We start from the raw sequence: 18,520 nt of genomic DNA on the forward strand, positions 1-18,520 counted from the left end.
ACCAGTCTGACTCTAACATCACATGTGAACTGTTTCAGGACGTGTCAGTGTTCCGATATTGCACGTGTGTGTGTGTGCGTGTCAGATCAGATCACACACACAGAGATGGGACAATAACACAAACCATTTCTCACCCGTCTATCAGATGAAACCAGTCTGAACTCCTGTACCAGTTTTCCCACCATAGATCTGTGAGTCTTCCTGAATGGATGGATGGTTCCCTGAAACACACACACGCACAACACTGACATTCCTCTTCAGAATCCTGCAAAAATGACTAAAAAAAAGCTAAAAGCTCCTGGGGTGCTTTCACACATATGGTCCCAGTGGACTGTGTGTGGTTCAGGTGGTGAATCTGTGACATTGTTTCATTTTAATTTGCTCTGGTTCACTTTTACACATTCTATCTGCCAAGTGCACCAAACTTTATGAACTACGTCACGCAGGTGAAACGGTCGGTCTCTGATTAGACAGAATACTTCAACCTCCAATGCTGTGACGATGTGGTGCTGCTCTGTCACTACTGACAGTCACGTCCTATATTTGGTTTCTCTTCCTATGTTTTCCAAAGGAAATCCTAAAACAATCCCCACAGAAAAGTAATTAATAATAATTCAAAATAAGCCATAATCACACGATGCCACAACCTGCACTAATGCTCTACATAAACACAGAGATGACTCCGCCCCGTCTCCACTTGTCAGCGCCGTCATATCACCGGTAAGGATGTGTAATGTGTGAAAATATGAGAATATATACACAGATAAAACAGAGCAGTCACTGATCATGTGAACAGTTTGTGAAAACAGAGATGAGTGAAATAAATGAATGATGTGGGAGAAATATGGAAAGGAGTGAGAAAATGTGACGTGTTTGTTTGTGTGCTGACAAAGCAACTCTGAAAACGGATGGATGGATGGATGGATGGATTGATGGATGGATGAATGTGTGTGTGTTGCTGCTGGAACAGTGAGTTGTGAATGTGTGACGGGAGACACACAGCAGCACAGCAGCTGCTGCTGCTGCTCTGTCACTGATGGAGTTGCTCTGTTAACATTGTGTTTCAATGTAAAGTCTATGTTTGGTCCTGGTTTCTTTCTCACATGGTTAAAGACCACACCATGCTTCACTGGAGCCGAACCCAGACCTACATTCTTCAGAAGACCAGAGTTCACTTGTTTGCGCCGCACCAGAGTTCCAGTGACCTTTCACATATCGGAAAAAGACCGGAATATCCAAGGAAGTGCAGCATGGGGCGGAGCAAAGAGGCATGTGTGAAAGCACCCTAAGAAACCAAATAAAAGCTTCCAATCACATCCATGTCAAAGCAAATAGTATTGATGAATAAAAGCTAGAATGAATGTGTTTGTAATTTTATTAATGTACCTCTTTATTCATTTGTTAGTATCATAAAAGTAGTTTCATAAAAAAATTAAATGACGTTTTAAAAATGATTTATTTTCAAATATAAATAAACCAAAGTGGATGAATTCTGTCACATGCACTCACACACAAAACTATAAAAAAAGAAAAAAGAAAAAAAAAGAAATGCTGTTTCTGAAAATAAAAAAAACAGAAAAATGTAAAAAAAAAAACAAAAAAAACAAGCAGAAACCCAAACAGCATATTTTATTACAATGAGGAAAGCTGAGGACTAGATGAGTGCGCAGGGAGAACATGTAAACTCTACTGTTGGTTTATTCACACAAACACTCACCAGGATGTAAGTGTCGCTCTCCAGCTTCTTACGGTGAACAGGAACGTCTGATAGAAACACGTTATAAACACATAACGTTATACACACACACACACACACACACACACACACACACACACACACACAACGTTAGGCACAAATAAATGTTTTTCTGACACAATGGTTTTTATATCTTATTGTTTATTACTTTTTCACTAGTAACAAAACATAAAAACCACTGCATCAGAAAAACATTTATTTAAAACATACTCATTATGAACAAATTTGTCATGTTTTACATTTTCTACTATTTATATATTTCTATATTACTAGTGAAAAACTTATAAACAATACACGTTTAGACGACAATACAAAACATTTGAAATAAAACAGTCTTACTTACAGTATATTATTTTCTTTTTAAAATCAACATTTATAATTTCCTTGTGTGAAACTAAATAAATCATTTTTATTAACACGTTTTTTTAGTTTATTGTAACGTCTGAAACACAAAACTAAAAACCTGATTACCAAATATTAAAATTAAAGATAGAGTTCAGGAGATTTAATTATTTCTAATTAGTACTGATGTTATAAATGTAAAACTATAAATCATCATTTGTGTCAAACTGTTGCTTAAACAAATAATTCATCATAAATAATTATAGCTATTACAACGTTTAAAAAGTTTTTCTTTGTGATATGTTCTCATCATTGATGTGTTCTTAAACGTGTTTGACCTTTTAATGAGAGCTTTGTGAGTATAAAAGAAAATAAACTATTAATGTGAACATAATGATGGAACTTCCAAAGGTTTTAGTGTCAAAATGACTGAAAAGTTGTGTTAATGTTCCAAAAAAAAAAAAAAAAACAGAAGGTAAAGATGGTTTAAGGTTTGAAACAGAGAGTTAGAGTTAATATTACTGTTTTTATAAACCAAACGGATCTGTTTAAAGACATTTAACACATCAGCTGTTAGCATTAGCCTGTTAGCATAACAAACCTCCGTCGTTGACGTTCAGCACGTCCACAGAAACCATGTCGGGTTTATCCAGAGGAACCGCTTTCCTCTCCGTCACTCCCGACGGAACCACGTCCGGCTTAGGGCCGAACTTCCGTGGGTAAAAGTCTCCGACCGACCCGGTGGACCGGAGGGCCGGGTGGAAGGACCGAGCCGAGGCCTGGCCGTCCATCGCCATGTTGGTGACACTGATGCTGCTGATGCTGCTGTGCGCATGCGCCAAAAGGACAAGCGGAAGTTTCACAGTGACGTCACGTTTTTTCCACATGTCACTGGTTTATAACATAAACTGTACAAATATAGTTTATAAGAGACAGAAAATCACATAATTACACATAAATAAATGAATGCAGACATAAATTAAACAATAATGAAATAAATAGTTGCAGAAATAAATACATAAATGAGTAGATGAATAATTAAATAGTCATTTTTTTAATGTCTTTGTTACCGTATATATATAATTTATTTCTTTATTTTCCCCCCCAATTATGCATGCTTTTCATATTTATTTATGTACCGGTATATATATATAATTGTATATCCACATCTATTTTTTGTATTCATTTATGAATTAATTTGTGCAATTATCTATTTATTTAAATATAAATTTAATTATTATTATTATTATTATTTTTTATTTTTTTATTTTACGTCTGCATTTATTTATTTATTTGTAATTATGTCTTTCCTCCAACATACTGGTTTCTTAACTGGTTTGGGTTTGAGTCCCATCATCACTCCAGAAGACCAAGCTGTGATCCAAAATAAAGTAATAATGATAATTATTATTAAAAAGAAAAATTTGGGAGTAACAAATGGACGCTTTTTTCATTTTGTTTCACTTCTTTTAGGAATAACTTAGGATTGAAAAGGCTTGTCTCCAGTAAAACAGCTGAACTAGTTAGATCATTATAAAACCAGAAATGAAACATATTCATCTTTCGACCTCTGTGTGTGGGGGGGCTAGCGCACCAATCTGTTCATTTACAACCTCTAACAATCAGTAGGAGAAGATCCTCCTCCATTCCACAAAAGAACGTCCTTATTAAAAACGTTTTTGCACTGCTAAAAGTTATTAAGTGTGTTGCAAAACTTTTAATTTGATTTTGTTTTGAGATTACAACTCCCAATTGATTGTGTCGTGGTACAAAAAATACACCAAATGACAACAAAAATATGAAAATGAGTCACACAAAACAAAATATTTGTACAAAAATACACAAAATGACTCCAGAATCACACTACAATGGCAACAAAAAACAATAATTATATATTCTATTAGCTGTCTCTGTACATGTGACTTTTGGCAAATTTGATCTGAAAAGGTGCGTTCACACCCAGCGCGACATTAGTTGCTTTAAATTGCATGTGAGTTCACATTAGATAGTATGTAAAGATTGAGTATGTCAGAAATACCAGGATGTATACTATATGGGAACATTTTTTAAGTATGCATGGTGGGCACACTGTAAACAGAGCTCTTATTTTGAAGTTAACAGGAAGTTTAGTCAGTAGCACAGTGGAGGGTCTCTGAAAATGTGTGAAATGTGTGACTAAAAAGTGTTTATGTGAGATTTATGAATCAAATGGGCACATGTTGTGCAGTAGTGAGAGAAGCTCCGTAGGCTCCTCTGAACCTATGAAAATGAACTCCAGAAGCTGAAAGCTCCTTGGTAAAACCAATAACACTGGATGAATTAAGTAAAGTTGTGAACTCAATACTCCTTTTCGCCTGACGTCAGCACTTGACTTAGCAATGCGCGCCGCCATTTTAAGAGTGGTAATCATTTGCCTGACAACCGCTATTTACAGCTGATTTTACAGTCTGGTTGATTTTTATCACATAATGCCCAAATCCTGCGTAGTATCTGACTGTCATAACCACGCCTGGCTGAAGGAAAAGACAGACTTTTACAGAATACTGACAGAAAAAGGCCAGAAACGGAAATGATGGATCCAAGCACTGAGGTGAACAAACATAGATAGAACTACATGGAGCCCAAAATCAAAGTGGTCGTATGTTTGTAGTAGACATTACGTTAATAGTAGGTTGTGTATGTAAAGGATCTCATTTCTTCCTGACTGATTTTATGACATTGATTATGAATTAGCCTACATTTAAATTGTAATTTATTCAGTAATGACTGAAATATTTAGGGCTACTATGTCTAACATGAAGACAAGCAACATGAAATTAACAGTAAATATGCAATGAGTTGACTTGTATATGAACTGTAAGTATATTAAATAAACAAATGTGCTTCATATACCCATTTATGTTTTAATTTAGGCTGTATTATTATTATTATATTATTAGCAGCACTAGCCTAGCATAGCCACATCATGTAACGAGCCAATTATCACGATGACACAGGCCGATATAGACACAAAAACACATACATCAGTCAACCTTAAAGAAAATATATGCATCCAAGCTTTTGTAAGTCCTCATCTTCTCCATTGTGTAGATGCCACGGCTGTTAATGAGCTACTCGTAAATATCAGGCCATTGGAGATCTGGCCATGTTGTCGGGTCGTTTTTCCATGAACCTTGAGGTTCTTGGTTTGGACATGATTCTAAACCAACCAGATGTAACTTCCCTTCATATCAGTGCTTGGCCTTTGGCTCTAATCTGCTGAAATATTCGTACAACATTGAGTAAAACCTTTGTATTGTCTGCGGTAAACAGTGTAAATAGCGATTGTCAGGCAAATGTAAACCTATCTTAAAATGGCAAAGGGCGTTGCTCAAGCAACACCGCGAAAAGGTGTATGAACAAAGGCAGGGCACCAGGGCTTGATGTTGCCTTTTGGCCTCAACTTGGTCCCCTATTATTAGAAATGATCAATTATTCAATAACAAAAAGGTCTTTCAGTGATGGTATTAATGTGGCCATCATTTCATTGTTACTTAAAGCTAATAAGCCGCCCAACGACTGCTCCTCTTACCGGCCACTCAGCCTTCTCAATACAGAGCTCAAAGTCTTCGCAAAAATTTTAGCTACTAGATTAGAACATTATATGACTGAACTGATTTACAGCGACCAAACAGGGTTCATTAAAACTAGACTAGCTTCTGATAATATTCAACGATTATTGCACATTATAAATACATCCTCAACATCTGATATCAAAAATGCTATTTTATCATTAGACACTGAGAAGGCGTTTGACCAACTTGAATGGAGCTATCTGTGGGCTGTGCTTCAGCATATGGGCTTCCCAGTAGATGTGATAAATATGGTTAAAGCTCTGTATGCTATACCGTCTGCAGTTGTGTTAACGGGTAATGTGTGCTCGCCAAGGTTTACTGTATCCCGCTCATCGCGACAGGGCTGCCCCTTATCTCCTCTGTTATTCTGTTTATCTCTGGAGCCCAATAAGCACAGTTAGTCAGACAATCAGAGGAAATGGCTCCAATTAGGGTTCATAATACATTTTATTATTTCTCTCTATATGCCGATGATATTTTAATTTACACAAGTAACCCATCAGAATCAATACCTTCTATCCTTAAAACTTCTGAATCTTTTGGAAATATCTCTGGGTACAGAGTTAACTGGTGGAAATCTGCTTTTATGCCCTTGGGTCTAACAAGCATGAACGGATCCTTGTGTAACATTCCAACTGCCTCAAGCATGAATTATCTTAGGGTTTTTATCAATCCTTGTCTCAATAGACTAGTTGAAAACAACTATAAAAAGATGCTGTTTGTCATAGAGAGTGATCTTAAAAGGTGGAGTTCTCTCCCAATGACGTTCCAGACTCGTTTATCAGTTATTAAAATTAATTTATTGCCTCGTGTTTATTTAATCTGTTCCATGCTACTTTTATCACCACCTCAAGGCTACTATAAAAATCTACGCTTGCTTATAAACAAATATTTATAGAACCAGAAAAAGCCAAGGATTAAAGCTTTGACTTCATATAGTACACCATCAGGGGATGTAGGTCTTCCAAATTTTGAGTGGTATTCATGGTACTTTGCATTAAGATCACTTATTTCACGGTCCATAACCGATAAGTCAGCAGCGTGGATGCCTATTGAAGCAGAACTAATAAAACCCTATAGAAAACAGATGATAGATATTTGTTTTTAGTGTATTTTACAGCTGATTTAGGACCCTTTATCATTAGAGATGCTAACAGAATGCTAACACAAGAGGAAGGTTAACTTTTATTAAGACATTTATTTCAGGCTCCTCCTCTTTCTCTGCTCACTGACTCTAGCTGATGCTAACTGATGCTAACTGATGCTAACTGATACTAACTGACGCTAACTGACACCAACTGACACTACTTGACACTACCTGACAGTAAGTGACGCTAACTGACGCTAACTGATGCTAACTGATGCATGCTAACTGACACTAACTTATGCTAACTGACACCAACTGATGCTAACTGACACTAACTGATGCTAACTGACATTAACTGATGCTAACTGACGCTAACTGACACTAACTGATGCTAATTGACGCTAACTGACCCTAACTGATGCTAACTGATGCTAACTGATGCTCACTAACACCACTGCTTGTAGTTCAGCACATCTCCTAGTTTGGTTCTCTCCAGTTGGTCCTTGAAGGCCTCGTCCATCTCAGCGCTCTGCTCTGAGCTGAAATGGTTCTTCCAGTCTCCAACTTCACCTGTAAACCAGTAAACCCACAGGCTGAGCAAAACGTGGCAACTCTTTGTACGGGGAGGTAAGCACTGATCGCGTACCTTTCCTGAAGAAGACGTTTCCCAGGTTGCCGTGGGAACCGGAGGAGCTGTTCTTCATGGCGTCGAAAGTGCTCTCCCCGGCGATCTCTTTCACTTGGAACTCCGTCAGCGCAAAGCCGAAGAACTCAGAGATCTGACGCACGCACCCGCCCAAGTCCTGTCGGACGGAGAACCGGTAAACCCTTCAACTATTGTTCTCAGAGGTTCTCAAAGGTTATTAGAGGTTCTCAGAGGTTATTAAAGGTTCTCAGAGGTTCTTAGAGGTTAGTAGAGGTTTTTAGAGCTTATTTGAGGTTCTTAGAGGTTTTTAGAGGATATTAGAGGTTCTCAGAGGTTAGTGGAGGTTCTAAGAGGTTCTCAGAGGTTCTTAGAGGTTCTTAAAGGTCCTCAGAGATTTTCAGAGGTTATTGGAGGTTCTCAGAGGTTTTTAGAGGTTCTTAGGAGTTCTCCTACAGATGGAGCTCAGCGTACCTTCTTCAGCTCCTCGTAGGTCAACACCTTCACGTTAGGATCCTCCATCTTCTTGTTCCAGGCCAGAGCATGTTGGAAGTATGAGCCCCAGGCAACTGCAAGCACACACCAGTAAGACCACGTTAAGATCTGTAGGGAACCCTGATCGATGCACATTTGGAATTTAATCACATTTTTATGACTCAAAAACCGACTCTGGACAAAGGAGCAGAGAAATCTTCTTTCCAAATCCGGCCCTGCAGGCCCCCTGGTGACAACCTGCAGACCCCCTGGTGACAACCTGCAGGCCCCCTGGTGACAACCTGCAGACCCCCTGGTGACAACCTGCAGGCCCCCTGGTGACAACCTGCAGACCCCCTGGTGACAACCTGCAGACCCCCTGGTGACAACCTGCAGGCCCAACAGCAGAACAAACATGTTCCACAGGGACAATAGGAATGTAACCGAAGACATTCTACACCTCAGAAATAAACAGTACAACTTCAAACACCATCTGATGTCCCTAAAGGCAGAACTCTGCATCTTATCCATTCAAGACATGTGACCTCAATTTTTAACAGTTTTCTTCATCTACAGGAAAAATATACATTGTGTCTTTTTCTGACAAAGGTTTAATCACTAATTTATTCATTTTTCAAGGGAAATGTTTATAACTTTTCATAGGAGCTGGAACATGGCTTTACCAGGGTAACCAGTACCAGAAGAACCACCTTGCTCAGAGTTCTCCTTTCTTTAGCTGTGATGTTACCAAACCACACAGTCACAGAGCTAACAAACACACTTTCTATGGTGCAGCCATAGAACTTAAGCAGAATCTTAGAGTTATTTGTAAATTCCCTGAGTTTCAGCAGAAAGAAGAGACGCTGATGAACTTTCTTGACAATGTTTTTATAGTGTTTTTGTTTCATCTCAGGTCATTAGACAAAGTTAAACCCAGAAACTTGCATTCCTCAACAATTTGCACTTGAGAATTATCAATAACAACAGGCGTTATCACGACTAAAATCAAAAACAAGTTCACATGTTTTAGACGTGTTCAGCAGGAGCCCAGGAGTCTGTGCTGTGTGAGGAGGTCCAGAACCTAAACCCATCCAGGTAGACAGTATCCAAAAAGCCCTTACAGTGAAGAATGAAAACATCCTCAGAAAAGCGCCAGGAAAAGCTTTTTCCCCACTCGCTGTTGGTTACATGGTTACATATGAGGAGCCGTCGTCATCACGCCTGTTCAAAGGAGGGTAAAAGCTGCACGCACACACAATTCTGGCAAAAGATGGTCGATGATTTACAGTTCGCATAAACAGGACTGAATCATTACATAATCTAATCGCTAGAGCAGACATGGCTCGTCTATAAACGGTCACATTTACAGACCTTAGAGTCACCGTTAACTTATCAATAAACAGGAAGAGATTCATCACCTTTATAATAAGTGCTGACTAGGCACTGGGAGTGAGGCCCAAGACCAAGACATGATGACCTGATATTAATGTATCATGTTTTTCTGCAGTCAGTGTCTTCTCCTCGTCCTTCTCTCTCTGCTCTGTTTCAGGTGAAGCTGATGATGTCACTTCCTGATCTGTGGTTCTAGTCTGGAACACTCTGATGTTCTATCTCTCTATCCTGTTCTGTTGGTCCTTCTGTCCACTAACCACAACCAGTCCACGCAGATGGCTGCCACCTCTGAACCTGGTTCTAACAGAGATTTATTCCTGTTAAATGGAGTTGTTTCTTCCCACTGTCGCTAAACACTTGTTCATGTGGATCTTGTTGGGTTTTTTCTTTATTATTATGAATTTTATATTTTGATAAGTGCATTGAGATGACTTTGTTGTAAATTGTGCTATACAAATAAAGTTGAATTGAATAATCTAACAAATTCTATCAATCAAAAATTCTAGATTCATAGTCAATAATTTTAGTTTTGGTAAAGTTTGATTAATTTAATTACTTTAACTTTCCATTTTCCCTTCTATCTCCTCCTCAGAGCTTTACAAAACCCCTATAAATCACAAATTTACACAAACATCTAAAACACTCAGAATGTGTATATACTATACATCTGTGTCTAAAATGTACATTTTGTGTGATACCAATGAGTCAAAATAAGTGTGAATAATTGTGAAACTGCCTAATTTATCATCATGTTGTACTTATGTTAATCGCCTGTAAAATAAACATATTAAAATTAATAAAGAATATTTTTACATTTTAGGTTTAAAATTAATTACAGACCAGTTTTAAACTGATTTCCAACCAACTTTTAAAACTGGATTAAATATGTGTATCGACTGGGTTCACATTACTTCTAAAAACATTTGGAAACTTGGTTTCCAAATGTTTTTAGACTAGAATCACATTTATAAGACCACGTTTGAACAGTTACACTCTGGTTTCAGACTAGGTTTAGACCATGTATATGTTAGTAAATCACAGTAGGTTTACACCATTCTTCAAACCAGGTTTTAAACTAGTTTCTAACTGGGTTTATATTAGGTTTACATGAGAGAGACCTTATTAGTCCATTTTTAAACTGGTTTATGAGTAGTTTTAGACTGGTTCCATGCTATTTTTAAGATCTTTTAAACAAAGTTTAAACTGGTTTCTACCTGGATTCAAACTGGGTGTACATGAGAGAGACCACATTAGTTGAAAGCCACTCTAGAACTTGTTACTAACTGGTTCTAACCGGTTTTACATTGGTCCCTCACCAGTGACACCACATTCACTTTTTGATCAATGTTGAGGTTTATGGACTGGTTTAGTGTTTGGGTTTAAACTAAAGGTTGTTACTGTTGAACTAGTTTCTGACTTTTTAAAAAGGTTTCAGTGAACTTGGTTTTAGTTGAGTTAAACCAGGTTGTTGTCAGTTCTGCACTGGTCCTGTACTGGTGCAGAAACCCTCTGTGTTTAGATGGTTTTCTCACCGTTTCCTTTCATGAAGTCTGAGTAGAAACTATCCCAGTCTACCGCTGGGAGGACTGGGTTCTTGTTGCTGAAGTGAAAGTAGGAGACCAGCGTGTCCTTGGGGTTCCTGAAGATCACCAACATCTGGAGATGAAAACACCATGAGAACCATGACAACCATGAGAACCATGAGGACCATGAGAACCATGAGGACCATGAGAACCATGAGGATCATGAGAACCATGAGAACCATGAGAATCATGAGGACCATGAGAATCATGAGAACCATGAGGATCATGAGAACCATGAGAACCATGAGAATCATGAGAACCATGAGAACCATGAGAACCATGAGGATCATGAGGACCATGAGGACCATGTGGAAAGATCAGACCAGCTTCAAATCTGAAGAACATCTAACCTTGGTTTTCTGTTGGTAGAAGGATGCTGGGATTCTATCAGGATGGAGGTGAGTTCCCAGGAGCCGAGGAGACGGAGCGTCCTTTACCACCTATCAAGGTCAGAGCCAAGATCATTCTATTGGTAGCTTTAGTTACAGACAACCAATCACAGCAGTGAGACACACTACATGGAACATGAATCAGACTCTGCACAGACTGTTAAATAAACATTTAGGAACACATCTATTCTGTATACGTCTATAACAGAAGACATGAACAGATCTATTCCTACTGACCTTTGGCTTGTTACTAGATTATTGTAGAGTAGATATCTTCTCTCATTTCTTAGTTGTTTATTTTATCATTTATTTATTTTTTTATTCAGTTTATTTCCGACATGGTTACATTCACTTTTTGTTTTGTTTTTTTCTTTTTGTACAGGCCGAAAAAGGAGACAAGAGAAGCAGTTTGCTTATCTAAGTCCCGCCCCCTGTTTTGAACACAGAAAATTTACATCAAAGCTTGTCTCTCTGGTCAAACATTCTTAGGTTGTTCTGAACACAATTTCATAACTTTTTTTTTGTGTCCTTTTTTGTGTAGGATTTATTCTCATCTGTAGTCAGTGTTGTCTTTTTTTATTCCTCCTCCTCTCTATCGTTGTTCGTGTCGGAATTCATCATGTGGTGTAAAGGTGTGATCTACCTTCTGTTGCTCTGGAGCCATGAATTCTATCAGAGGGGGATGAGGTCTGCTCTCTGCTTCTCTTCCTGTGGATTTAGAGATGATCTTCCTCAGAACGCTCACCATCCAATTAAAGCCTGAGGACACAATACGATCAATACGATCAATCTGATCAATATGTACACACACACACACACACACACTTTGTGTATTTTTTTACCTTGTTGTTGTGAAGCAGCCTTCAGTCTATACTTCTATGTCTATCCTTGTGTGTGTGTGTGTGTGTGTGTGTGTGTGTGTGTGTGTGTGTGTGTGTGTGTGTGTGTGTGTGTGTGTGTGTGTGTGTGTGACTCACAGTAATTTAACAAAAGACAACAATTTTTAAACTATTTCCATGTCCTTTTATCAGTAATGAAAAAAGATGAAATAAATTACATTTTTCTTTCTTCCTTTTGGATGAAATGTTTTATTAAACAAATTTAAACAAGCAACATTTTGTTTTGAATCATCAAGAAGAAACAGAACAAGTATTATTGTCAATGCCATCGACCAATCAGCATCGTTGCTAACGTGAGACTTTAGAGCTTTTTAATTGGTTTATATTGCAATGGCTACCATGGCAACTGTTGTGATTGACATGATTTTTTCTTGTATTTCAGTCTCTTCTGGAATGTTTGTTCTTGGGAATTTACAGGTGAAGGTCAATAACCAGCAGCAAAAAGGGGCGTTTTGGTTTGTAAGCAGGTACACGCCCTTCAAAGGCAGAAACACCCCAAACTAAAGTTTATTCATAGTGTGTAGATACTGTCTTAGGGGAAATATTAATCTGAAGGTACAGGATGCTCGTACGACCTTTAAAAGTCAGTGTATCACACCAAAAGTTGTCAAAATGAAAACCTGACAAGTGCTTCTCGTGCTACTCGTGTGCAGAAATTCAAAATACATTATAAGAAAAGTGTTTTGGGGAAATAATAATAATAATACATCAATATTTTATAGCGCTTTTTTGGACACTCAAAGTCGCGTTACAGAATTAAAGGATTATTCTTTTAGTCCACATTTAATGGTGATAAACTACTAATGTAGCCACAGCTGCCCTGGGGCAGACTGACGGAAGCAATAACATTAGACCATAGTTGTTTTTTAACTGTAGGTAACCCTGTAATATTTGGAATTAATACACATGCAATATAATAAACACCAATATAATGTTTGTAACAATGTGTGTAGTTTGTGATAATTCTGTGTGATGTCAAAATGTACTAAAATGTTTTTCTCATCTTTTCTTTTGTTGATGTTTCTATTTGTATGTAATAATAATTGAATATGGGGGAGGAGCCTATAAGCTTTCTTGCTGCAGCCTACTCCTTTTGAGCTTTCATTACCGTCTAATGATAAATCTTGTGTTTTGTAAATTTTTTGAATGTGAATTGCTCAAATTAACTAAAGTAAAATAAAATAAACTAAAATAACTCGTGAAAAATTGGGACAAATCAATGGTTTGGGGGGAATCGACACGTAACTCTGAAAAACCGGGACTGTCCTGGGTTAAATGGGACTTCTGGTCAACGTAGGCTAGTGTGTCAATAGTTGTGTGTTTATAGTTGTGTCTATTGGTGAGTGTCTATATTTGTGTGTCTATGGTGTGTGTCTATAGTGGGTGTGTGTCTATGGTGTGTGTCTATGGTGGGTGTGTGTCTATGGTGGGTGTGTGTCTATGGTGTGTGTCTATGGTGGGTGTGTGTCTATAGTGGGTGTGTGTCTATGGTGTGTGTCTATGGTGGGTGTCTATGGTGGGTGTGTGTCTATAGTGGGTGTGTGTCTATGGTGTGTGTCTATGGTGGGTGTGTCTATAGTGGGTGTGTGTCTATGGTGGGTGTGTCTATAGTGGGTGTGTGTCTATGGTGGGTGTGTCTATAGTGGGTGTGTGTCTATGGTGGGTGTGTGTCTATAGTGGGTGTGTGTCTATGGTGGGTGTGTCTATAGTGGGTGTGTGTCTATGGTGTGTGTCTATGGTGTGTGTCTATGGTGGGTGTGTGTCTATAGTGGGTATGTGTCTATGGTGTGTGTCTATGGTGGGTGTGTCTATGGTGGGTGTGTCTATAGTGGGTGTGTGTCTATGGTGGGTGTGTCTATAGTGGGTGTGTGTCTATGGTGGGTGTGTCTATAGTGGGTGTGTGTCTATGGTGGGTGTGTCTATAGTGGGTGTGTGTCTATGGTGGGTGTGTGTCTATAGTGGGTGTGTGTCTATGGTGGGTGTGTCTATGGTGGGTGTGTCTATAGTGGGTGTGTGTCTATGGTGGGTGTGTCTATAGTGGGTGTGTGTCTATAGTGGGTGTGTGTCTATGGTGTGTGTCTATGGTGGGTGTGTGTCTATGGTGGGTGTGTCTATAGTGGGTGTGTGTCTATGGTGGGTGTGTCTATAGTGGGTGTGTGTCTATGGTGGGTGTGTGTCTATAGTGGGTGTGTGTCTATGGTGGGTGTGTCTATGGTGGGTGTGTCTATAGTGGGTGTGTGTCTATGGTGGGTGTGTCTATAGTGGGTGTGTGTCTATGGTGTGTGTCTATAGTGGGTGTGTGTCTATGGTGTGTGTCTATGGTGGGTGTGTGTCTATAGTGGGTGTGTGTCTATGGTGTGTGTCTATGGTGGGTGTGTCTATGGTGGGTGTGTCTATAGTGGGTGTGTGTCTATGGTGGGTGTGTCTATAGTGGGTGTGTGTCTATGGTGGGTGTGTGTCTATGGTGTGTGTCTATGGTGGGTGTGTGTCTATAGTGGGTGTGTGTCTATGGTGTGTGTCTATGGTGTGTGTCTATGGTGGGTGTGTCTATAGTGGGTGTGTGTCTATGGTGGGTGTGTGTCTATGGTGGGTGTGTCTATAGTGGGTGTGTGTCTATGGTGGGTGTGTCTATAGTGGGTGTGTGTCTATGGTGGGTGTGTGTCTATAGTGGGTGTGTCTCTATGGTGGGTGTGTCTATAGTGGGTGTGTGTCTATGGTGGGTGTGTGTCTATAGTGGGTGTGTGTCTATGGTGGGTGTGTCTATAGTGGGTGTGTGTCTATGGGTGTGTGTCTATAGTGGGTGTGTGTCTATGGTGGGTGTGTGTCTATGGTGGGTGTGTCTATAGTGGGTGTGTGTCTATGGTGGGTGTGTTTATGGTGGGTGTGTGTCTATGGTGGGTGTGTGTCTATGGTGGGTGTGTGTCTATAGTGGGTGTGTGTCTATAGTGGGTGTGTGTCTATGGTGGGTGTGTGTCTATGGGGGGTGTGTGTCTATAGTGGGTGTGTGTCTATAGGTGTGTGTCTATAGGTGTGTGTGTGTCTATAGGTGTGTGTCTATAGTGGGTGTGTGTCTATAGGTGTGTGTCTATAGTGGGTGTGTGTCTATAGGTGTGTGTCTATATTGGGTGTGTGTCTATGGTGGGTGTGTGTCTATAGGTGTGTGTCTATAGTGGGTGTGTCTATGGTGGGTGTGTGTCTATGGTGTGTGTGTGTCTATAGGTGTGTGTCTATAGTGGGTGTGTCTATGGTGAGTGTGTGTTGTTGTGCATCAGTGAAAGTGAACAAAGATCTCAGTCTGAAGCTGTTTCTGCTCAAAGTTCAAACACTTCCTGTCTGACAACATTCCCTCGCCGACCTTTGATCTCTCACGTCCACAGAGAGCAGCTCCTCCTCACAGGTGTGTGTGTGTGTGTGTGTGTGTGTGTGTGTGTGTGTGTGTGTGTGTGTGTGTGTGTGTGTGTGTGTGTGTTAAACCCTGTGTCCTCTCACCACATTTCGGATACGCCACCAGCAAAACATCGTCCGCTCGGGCCTGGAAGTCGTGCAGAGCTTTCATGTTCTCTTCAGGACACATGATGGACGGCAGCAGCACTCCCTGGAATAAGTAGAGCTTGTCCTCGTCCTTCATGTTCTCGGCTTCCTTCATCTTCCCCTGCATTCTGGAAAAACGTTTGGTGATGGTGAACTACACACAGAGGATCTACACACACACACACACACACACAGGAGACGGTGTTGGAATGATGAGAAGAAGAAAAGTAGAAGAGACAGTTTTGTTCAGTTGCAGGAAAATCAGAGTAGGAAGGAAGGGGAGGAGTCAGGAGGCTCCGCCCCTTGTTCCAAACAAGCTGTGTGACTGTGAACTGCTGCTCATGTAGAGCAGAGGTGTTCAAGTGGAGGTCTGAGGACCAAAGACTCTGATCCAGAATGTGTTCAATGGAAACAACTGCGTATTAGTGCTGCATTAAAATAAAATACACATATATGCACAACAGGATTAGGGTTAGTAATATTATGAGAATAAAGTTGTGATTTTATGAGATTAAAGTCGTAATATTTCCAGATTAAAGTCATAATTTTTTTAGATTAAAGTCTTAATTTTATGAGAATAAAGCCGTATTTTAAAACCTGTAATTTTTCAGGATTCCCTGTTGAAGTGAACACGACTAACAGCGATAGTTTATTTTGATAGTCGTGTTTATGGCACATTGTGATTCATTTTTAAAATCTTCTGTTAATGACTTTAAAGTTAGTTTGGGCTGTTGTTTGAGTTTATTCTTATGTATTATTTAATTCTGACTCATTTTAAACTTTCTGAGACAAGTTAGAGATGTAATTTGCATTTATTTTTGGCTATTTCGTACTTTTTATTGTTAAATCAGTCCTGGAGAGCTGCTGTCCTGCATGTTTCAGCTTGTTTTCATGGCTGTGAACTCTGGTTTACATTCATTGATCATATTGAAGTGGGTGAAGGTTCTTCCTGTCGCTCAACGAACAAAGGCTGAGCTTTACCACACACACATTACATCACCACACAAATGTGCCGAGTCATAGTGAAACCAGTTCTAACTGGGAATCAAACCTAAAAACCTCATGTAACTCCAAACAAACTCCACAAAAGAAAAGTGGGTCCACCTGGAAATGAAAGCTGGTCTTTTTGCAATAAGAACGTTTTAAAGTGTCTGAAATAGAAATTCAGTTTTAGTGTCGACTACATAATCAATAAAAGTGTGATTCTACTGCACTTCAACTCATCCATTCACAATAATATTTCCACACATTCTAAAGTAAAGGAGATCAAAGAAAACTAAATCTGCTGAATGAGAGGAAGGACGCCATCCGTAGGCGGAGTTTGAGATTGTTTCCAGGGTTACAAAAGAAAAGATAGAATTAAACATAGACTGTGTCGAGATTCACAACAACAACAACAATGTGTGTAACATATAAAATAATTAAAAAATGATTAGTAACATAATCATATTGACTACAGAAATGTGGTAAAATTGTGATTAAATGTTTCTGCTTCATTGTTGCTGCTGCAGTACCATACATGAACTACTGGGGGCAGCGTCCCTCCAACATTTACACTGTGAAGAACAACCAAAGAAGAACCAACCTAAAGTCTCGAAAACCATTTCACTGAAAACGTATACTACATACCTGAGGTAGAACTAACATCTGAAACATAAAACAGTTTTGTGCTGCTTTTATTCTAACATGTTCCTATTTTATAATTGTATTGTTTTTTTTGAATGAATAGAGGGTTTTCACCTACGTTCAGTTCTGGTCAGTAACCCGGATGCGCGGCCATATTGGAGGCACTGGGAGGTTGTCTGGAACCACAGAGTCCAGGCTGTTTGCTGTTGATCTGAGGAGGATGGTCCTAGTTGAGCAAAGACAGGAAGTCAGTCTACCAGCGGTCCAATCAGGTGATCTCATTATGAAGGAGGTGGAGGAGGTGACATATGGACTGGTCCCAGTCTGAGAGCTTTGTCATCCCTCAACCCGTAAGGAGAAACAGACGAAACCAGTAATAATAATTACTGTATGTTTACAAACAGAAAACAGAAAGTAGAAGTGCTCAAACAAAGGGACTAATGTCTACATTAATGAGCACACAGACATCACAGACATGCTCTGAGGAAACAAAACAGGAGACAATCCACCTGGACGTCAGATGATAAAGTGTTGATGAAACTCAAAGGAGCTCCTGAAGAAGCTCAGGTGATAAATAGTGACTGTAAGGTACAGTAAAGCAAAGTAAGTGTTTTTCACTTATGATGAACAGTTTGTCCAGTGACGCATCCTCGTCACAAAACCAAGGACACAAGGATTTGACACAAACTGCTTTAAATGACATTGATTTTCACTTTTATAACAACATGAGACAAAACTGTAAGTGTTTTCTAGAGTCAAATATCTACTTCATTTACTAAATAATGTTTGTCATTTCTACATTTTAATAGTCGGAGCCTGCAGGCCGACTTTGACAATATAAAGGAATATTTTAATAACCTTAGCTTCACTTTTAATGTTATTGCAATTTTAGAGATTTGGTTAAATATGAACTCAAATTTAAATTTAACACTTAAGGGTTATGAAATGTTTCACAAAAATAGAAAACACAAAAATGGTGGAAGTGTTTGTGGATGAAAAAATGCAAATAAAAGTAGTTGAGCATGTTTGTATTCACATAACTAATAAATACGATGGAGGTTTTACTGTAATTCAGCCACTAGAGGGAGACATCTACCATCATGTAATTATTGATTAGTGATCGATCAGAGAAAACAAAGGCACACACTGAACACACAACATCAACAAATTAACACAAAAACACA

At 39.1% G+C, this 18,520-nt stretch overlaps 2 protein-coding genes across 2 annotated transcripts in view; both read right to left on the reverse strand.

Annotated features, from left to right (window-relative positions):
• LOC114476887 (zinc transporter 6-like) overlaps window positions 1–2,925 on the reverse strand; it is a 17,662-nt gene extending 14,737 nt beyond the window's left edge. The window contains exons 1-3 of the mRNA XM_028468881.1: window positions 2,700–2,925; window positions 1,718–1,764; window positions 135–221 (exon numbers count right to left, since the gene is read on the reverse strand). Coding sequence (XP_028324682.1) covers window positions 135–221; window positions 1,718–1,764; window positions 2,700–2,895 — 330 coding nt within the window. The 5' untranslated portion in view covers window positions 2,896–2,925. The remainder of the gene's footprint in view (window positions 1–134; window positions 222–1,717; window positions 1,765–2,699) is intronic.
• A 3,954-nt stretch (window positions 2,926–6,879) lies between these two features.
• LOC114476704 (sulfotransferase 6B1-like) lies at window positions 6,880–15,990 on the reverse strand. The gene is made up of 7 exons (XM_028468555.1): window positions 15,669–15,990; window positions 11,924–12,039; window positions 11,242–11,331; window positions 10,841–10,964; window positions 7,917–8,011; window positions 7,446–7,602; window positions 6,880–7,369 (listed from the first exon to the last, which is right to left on the reverse strand). Exons 1-7 carry the CDS (start codon window positions 15,835–15,837, stop codon window positions 7,245–7,247), a joined length of 876 nt encoding a protein of 291 aa, XP_028324356.1. The 5' UTR covers window positions 15,838–15,990; the 3' UTR covers window positions 6,880–7,244.
• Window positions 15,991–18,520: the final 2,530 nt, after the last annotated feature.

Source organism: Gouania willdenowi, chromosome 15, assembly GCF_900634775.1.
Source record: "Gouania willdenowi chromosome 15, fGouWil2.1, whole genome shotgun sequence".
NCBI classification, from domain to species: domain Eukaryota; kingdom Metazoa; phylum Chordata; class Actinopteri; order Blenniiformes; family Gobiesocidae; genus Gouania; species Gouania willdenowi.

Bases quoted from the DNA above. Each gene is read 5' to 3' on its own strand.
- LOC114476704 (XM_028468555.1), bottom strand. From the start codon at position 15,837: ATGCAGGGGAAGATGAAGGAAGCCGAGAACATGAAGGACGAGGACAAG. The intron at 12,040-15,668 runs GTGAGAGGACAC...TTGTGTCCTCAG, and splicing joins GGTGGCGTATCCGAAATGTG to GCTTTAATTGGATGGTGAGC. The intron at 7,603-7,916 runs GTACGCTGAGCT...TCCGTCCGACAG, and splicing joins CCTACGAGGAGCTGAAGAAG to GACTTGGGCGGGTGCGTGCG.